Consider the following 6,514-nt stretch of genomic DNA (forward strand, 5'->3'; position numbering starts at 1 on the left):
CATGAGCTAACTGTGAAGTGGTATTGTAAGAAATGACAATAGGTACTTGTGACGTGCAGCAAGCTTGACATTTTAGTAGAAAAATGGGCGGTTGTCAGGAGGAGAAGCAGGGTCGGGGAAAAAGTGTCAGAGATACTGCAGAAATAGCTGCACTTCCCACCTGCTTTAAAAATGCATTTTAGAAATGGCCTGTATATGTGCTGCATGACTTGGGGGCTATTTACAGTATAATGATTTCTCTAGACCAGTAGATCTCAACTTTTGAGACATCCCTCCTATAACTTCTGTGAACTGAGCTGCATCCCATTTCAAAAACTAATTTATTATAGTACTTACATGTTTGAAAAGGGGCAGGGAAGGAGAAGGAGCAGCTGACGGAAACGCCAGCACTGCAGTGAGTTGGGGGAAGAGGAAGAGTGGCTGTAAAGGAAGACTGTGGCCCTCATCTTGCTTATCTCCTCTCTTCCAGCAGCACCCCACTGAGGCTGTCATAGCACCTTGGTTGAGAATTACTGCTGTAGAAGCTGTACTTAGAGCATTACCTTTTGCATAATATATATCCCACCAAGAAAACTGACACTGAGCTGCATTATGCACATCATCAGATGGGAAGCGGCAGGCCTTCCCATCAGCAGGCATTCATGAAATTCAGTATAGGTATGTTTGGGAATGAGCTTTGCGCCCTTTTTATGGTGACCCTTGAGGCACCAGTCATGGTATACTGGAGGCACAGAATCATATATTCAATTGTACCAATACATTGAACATACTATTTTCCTATTGGGTATAAACAAATACAAAGTTTTAATGAACTCATCTACCAGTTGAGAACTGTATTAGCTAGAACATATTTTAATGACAACGCAGCTGATATATTTACTCTGCAGCAAGGACTGGTCACAAACTGTACTTTTAGTCAATGTAATTCATTCACTCTGCCACTCAAACACATATCCTTGCAGTAATGGATTCCATCCATGCTGATGCCAGAAACAGAGCAAACAGTACTACCACAGAACAAACAAATTCAAACTCCATGAATGTAAAGCCCAATGAAAACTAGAAGATAGGATGCAAGTTTGTGCAGCACTTCCCAGATATATGCATGTTAAAACAAGAACTGCTGGCATCCACCCAACACCAGAGTGGAAACCTTGATTCTCTGATGGAAAACCACCACACTCAAGTAAACCAAAAAGGCATGTGTATAAGTAAGTTCACTGAGACTAGCTGACATCCCTCGCTGCTAGCTTTCCCTTCTCTCCAAAAGAAAAAAATATTGTGCATCATTTTCCAAACCCCAAATCTTGAATAGCAAAATACCTTTCTCTAAGCAAGAGAGAAAAAATGAAGGATTCATTCTTATGACTCAGTATCTGACAAAAATAACCCCAACTGAGTGAGAATAAATATTTATTTTAGGTACTTTAGAAGTACTGACTTTTTTGTATAAACCCCTTGAGAGGTAATTCTTACCGCATTACAGAGGGGAGAAAAAATGACACACAGAAGGTAAAAGGAGTCAATGGCAAAGATCCTTTGTTTAAATCCTGCCTCGCAAACATCACTGGTTGTGTTTATTGTTAATTCAATTTTATTTAAAACTTACATGTGCTTCCAGAGTTTATGAACACAGACTCTTCATCTTGTATTAGATATCATAAACCAGGAGTGGGTAAGTCTTAAGAAAAAAAATAATCTATGAAATGTTCCAAATACTAGAAGGAATTCTGCTCACATTAGAATTTGTTCTCTTTCTGCCATTTTTTTTGTTTTAAAAAAGAATGTTTCTTTCAGACCTTAATCCAAGTTGCCAGCCGCCCTTTCACTACTTCCTCCCTCCATTTTATCTTACTAGTATACCAGCATGAAGTATCCAGTAATCACCTGCTCACCTCTCATGGCTGAATGACATGTGGACAGGTGTGGGCACCACCACTTGGAAGCTCTCAGTTTCTCTCTCGCGTCCCTGGAGACATACTAGCTGTAACTCTGCTAATCCAATGCATGTCACCTCTGGCCAGTTTCTTCCTTGAAGTGTCCATTATTGAAAAGAGAGAATAAAAACATAGGTCTTACTCAGTTTGCATTATTGAGACTAAAGCTAAACTTCCCACTGCTTTTTTATATTTTACTCCTCTGAAAAATACTTCCTACAAGACTTTTTTCCCATTCAGCTTCAAGTTATCAATTTATGAATAATACTTCTGCAAAGTGACTGACAGTCATTAAAAACCAGATCTTCAACTCAGTTCATTCCAAATGCCTGGCACTGGACTGCTGGGCCACCTTCAGCAAGACACTTCCCCTTTCTATACCTCAATTTCCCTCCTTCCTTTCATTTTTATTTATTTACATGGTAAGTTCTTTAGGGCACAGGCTGTCTCCAATAATGTACCCAAAAAAACACCTAGCACAAACTGATGTCAATCATAGTTGAGGGCTACAGTTACCACTGTAATGCAAATAAACTTTCCACCCCAGGGCACTTAGCACTAGCTATCTCCATGTGCCCCACTGGTAGTTGATCAGCATAACACTGGGTCAGGAATCTCTTAGGAGGGGCAGATCGAAATAACATTTAGTTTGAGGTGGGTTAGCACTTCCAACCTGGCCACCACTGCTTCTCTATGCTACTGATGCATGAGTGAGCTGACCACAGCCAAACGCCCCCACTGCTGAATTGCCTTGTTACTGAAATGCCACCAATCTCTCTGTAACTGTAAAAAAAGATACTGGGCTAGATGTTTTGTGGTCTGGCCCAGTATGGCATCTCTTAAGACTTGGCTAACCTCATATTGTCCTTTGTTAAGCCAGAGGAGGCCAACCTGCATCAGCACAGGCGTAACAAGTGGCATGGACTTCACAGGCTGAATGAAATTGCTTGGCGGCCTGGATCTGGCCCATGGACCATAGGTTGTTGACCCCTGGTGTAACCAATTAGTCCAGTGCTTAATTTTGGAGGGGATACCCAGGGCATGGGATCTACAATCTTAGTATGTAGATTTTAAGAGTCACAATGCCTACTGTGTCAGTTTATTGCTCGCATTTCTCATCCCATACTGACAAAAGTTCACTGATTTACCTTCTAAGAGGTCCAAGTAAACCAAGAAGGCAGCATAGACTTGAGTGCTGTCTGCTACATCCATCGACATCATCTCTGTAAACTGAAACCCGACATGCAACAGTGAACTAGAAGCTCTATATAGCTAAAATAAAAGTTTTCCATAAAACCCCCAAATACATAAACTCTTCCAAAAGAGCATGAGAAAGCATGGACCCTGTTTAAAGTACTACTAAAATTCAGATAGAGGGTAAGTGCCAATGAAAATTGGCCACTTATAATAATATGTTTTTAAAGTTACACTTCTGGTGCACTCACAAAAAGGAATAAAAGAATCTTGACTGTTCATGGAACAGAGCTGTGTTTGTGGAGAAAAGTAAAACTCTCAGAACCTGTTTCTTCTGTGTTATGTCAACATAAGATGGCCAGTTTATACAACTCAGTGTTTCTGTATGTTAAAAAATTAAAATTAATTAAAAAAGCTGAAAGTCCCAGTGATTTAGAATTGCAAGATTTACAGTTGCAAGCCCTCATAATGCACACAATAATATTCTTTAATAGCTCTGATCACAGAATGAAAACAATGCACAAGATGCACTTAAAGATTTTGGAAAACTTAAGACGTTAAAAATCACATCATTCCATTGAGTATCCCTCCTCAGGAAAAGGCATAACTTTGACAACACCAAGAATTAGTTATCAGAAATGTGTTACTTCTCTAGATCAAATGTTTTAGAGCCATCTAAGACATAGTTAATATCCTAAGGCAGTGGTTCCCAATCTGTGGTACATACCACCAGTGGTACGCAGACAACCTGTCAGTGGTGCATGGCAGCAGCAGGCCAGTGCTGCACATTGCAGTGAGGGGCGCAACCTCTGCCTGGCTGTCTGCATCGCTAGCAATCCCCATGTGCACATGCAGCTCTTGCATTCATCGGGCATGGGAGGGAAGCCCCGCGTGCTGAGGCCACCTGCTTTCCCAGCCAGGGCTGCAGGGCACAGGAGGGAAGCTCGAGGCACCTTCACCTGGGAAGTGGGGAAGGCAGCCAGCTCCAACGTGCGGTGCTTCCCTCCTGTACCTGGCAAGTGTGGGAAACACTGGCAATACAGACTGCCCGACAGAGGATGCGCCCCTTGCCATGATGTGCAGCGCTGGCTGAAGTCATGCCCTACTGAGTATCCCCATGTGCTGCTGCACCATGGGGGGAATGCGGGGGTCCCCACACCCCTCCACACACACCCAAACCCCGCCCCCAGAACCCGCCACATATACACAACCTCCCAACATAGCCTATGTTCCCCCTACACATCCTCACAAACCCCCAACACACCCTACCATATACACACCCCACACCCCACCTGGCGGTACTTAAGATTGTATCATTTTAAATTGCTGGCACGCAATCTGTCAGAGCTTTGGAACCACTGTCCTAAGGAATTTACAAATAGAAGGTCTTTAGGATCAGAATGATGCTTTAAAAAAATGCCTGCGAAGCAACATGCAAATAAATAATATCAAAATAATAATGAAAATTAATTATAAAAACAGGAGGAGGAATGAGGGAGTGGAAAGGAAAGGCACTCTGTACCACTGTGTCTGGCTTGGTTCTATTTAAGTGCTCATCACATAAACTATAGATTGAAATATATTACTGTAATTGACCTATCCTCTCTCCTCTCCCAGGGAAATTCAATCATTGGTTTTCTTTTATTTAGCTGAGTTGCACTGTAGAGAGGTAGAGACCGAGAGACTGGTGGGGTAAACCTACTGCAAAGCAGCCAGCTTGGATTTGTCAGAAGTCAAAAAAAAAAAACCCCCCAAAAAACAACAAAAACCCAACAACAAAAAACGTTTCTTCAAGAAATCAAGCAAAAGTCATCATGAAATAGGAGGCACCGGTAGGGGAAAACCGCCCCCAGCCAGCTTTGGTTTTAATAAACAGGCTTTTAGCCACCTGAGATGCATGGAACAGGCAAACTCAAGGTAAAATTCACTGTCAAGATTCTGAATAAGCTGCTGAAGCGGCTTGTGGGTTGCTGTTACTAGGCACGCCAATCACATGAGCTTTAATAGGCAGTAGCTTATTTTACTGTGCATTAAAGCATCACATAAAAAAAGTGCTATTTCACTAATGCACAGTGAAATAGGCTACTGTGCATTAAGCATCAACTAAAAATTACACAGGATCATTACTGTGCATCAAGGAAACCTAATGTGCATTTGTTTAGTCCTCAATGGCATTTGTAGATGAGCCGGGGGGGGCGGCCATGGGGGCTAATTAGCGCAGTTCTTGGAGCTGAGCTAATTCAAAGCGCCAGAGCATCACATGGATCAGCGTCCTCACACTGAAAAAAGGCAGCAGAGCACTTTGAACTAGAGCTTGTTGAATGAGCTTTAGTTTCAAGCATCCCACAGCCATTTTTCGGCGTGGGGACGCTGATACACGTAACGCTGGAGTCTGTTGAAGCATGGTGATTACCAGGACTAGCCTGTCCTATCCTGTGAAACCTGCATCTACAGGGGGGCCCCGCAGCCAAGGGCCCCCTGCAGCCGTGAACTCTGGCGCCACCCCCTCCTGCCCCGGCTTCTCCGCATCAGGGGGCCCCAAAACTATAATTTGCAGGGGGGCCCAAAAACTGTGGGCTGGCCCTGGTGATTACCACGCTCCAGCAGACTGCTCCAACACCTAAAATTACAGGGCGTGGGAGCAGCCTCCCTGTATGTGTATAGGAGTCCTCGGATTGGAGGCATTGCATGTGATGCTCAGTAGGAAAAGCACCTTAAAGTGCACCTGCACAGTACAAAATAAAGCTAAGCAAAAAAACACCCCCAAAATAAAAACCAACCCCCAAACCACCCCTCAAATCCCAGTTTGGGTACAGATGGGTGAGAAACAAAACACTGTTTGTTACTTCTCTCTTTAATAGGCAAATAAAACAACATAAAATAAACCCAAAGCAAACTTGACTGCAAGACGCCCAGTGCCCTCTTGGGCAGGGGGCGGGCAAAGCAGCCACAGGGCGGCAGGACGAAGGCGCGGGGAGCGCTCAGGGCCGCATCCAGCTGTGCGGCAGCTGCAAGGGCAAGGCCCCGCGCCCCCGTCCCCGGCCGCCAGAAGGCCCCGCCTACCTTGGGGTGAGTCACCATCCAGTTGCCACGGGCGCCCCACTCTTGCCCCGCCGCCGAGGCCCGGCTGCCGCCGCTGCCCTCCTCCTCTCCGTCCATGTCCTCCCACGTGCGCTCCGGGCCCGGTCCGTCACTAAAACGCTCCCCTTGGGAGCAAGCGGCCGCGCGCTGTGGTTCCGCCCTCCCTCTGTAGCCCCCTCAGCTGCGGCAAGCCGCTTGTCTCTCGCCTTCTCCCTCGCTGGTGGTCTGGGACTGCTCGGTACAAAGGCTCCAACTCGGTGTTTCCCACGTGCAGCGCCGCGCACCGAGAGCTACCGGGTCTC

The 6,514-nt window shown here is 45.1% G+C and overlaps 1 protein-coding gene across 1 annotated transcript in view; it reads right to left on the reverse strand.

Annotated features, from left to right (window-relative positions):
• Positions 1-6,299, reverse strand: part of TSEN15 (tRNA splicing endonuclease subunit 15) — a 20,056-nt gene extending 13,757 nt beyond the window's left edge. Inside the window, exons 1-3 of the mRNA XM_019501741.1 lie at positions 6,195-6,299; positions 3,086-3,167; positions 1,896-2,031 (exon numbers count right to left, since the gene is read on the reverse strand). Of these exons, the coding sequence (XP_019357286.1) occupies positions 1,896-2,031; positions 3,086-3,167; positions 6,195-6,290 (314 nt within the window). The 5' untranslated portion in view covers positions 6,291-6,299. The remainder of the gene's footprint in view (positions 1-1,895; positions 2,032-3,085; positions 3,168-6,194) is intronic.
• Between the last annotated feature and the right edge of the window lie 215 nt (positions 6,300-6,514).

The sequence above is a fragment of the Gavialis gangeticus genome, unplaced genomic scaffold (assembly GCF_001723915.1).
Source record: "Gavialis gangeticus isolate Ggan-Ray unplaced genomic scaffold, GavGan_comp1, whole genome shotgun sequence".
Classification (NCBI taxonomy): domain Eukaryota; kingdom Metazoa; phylum Chordata; order Crocodylia; family Gavialidae; genus Gavialis; species Gavialis gangeticus.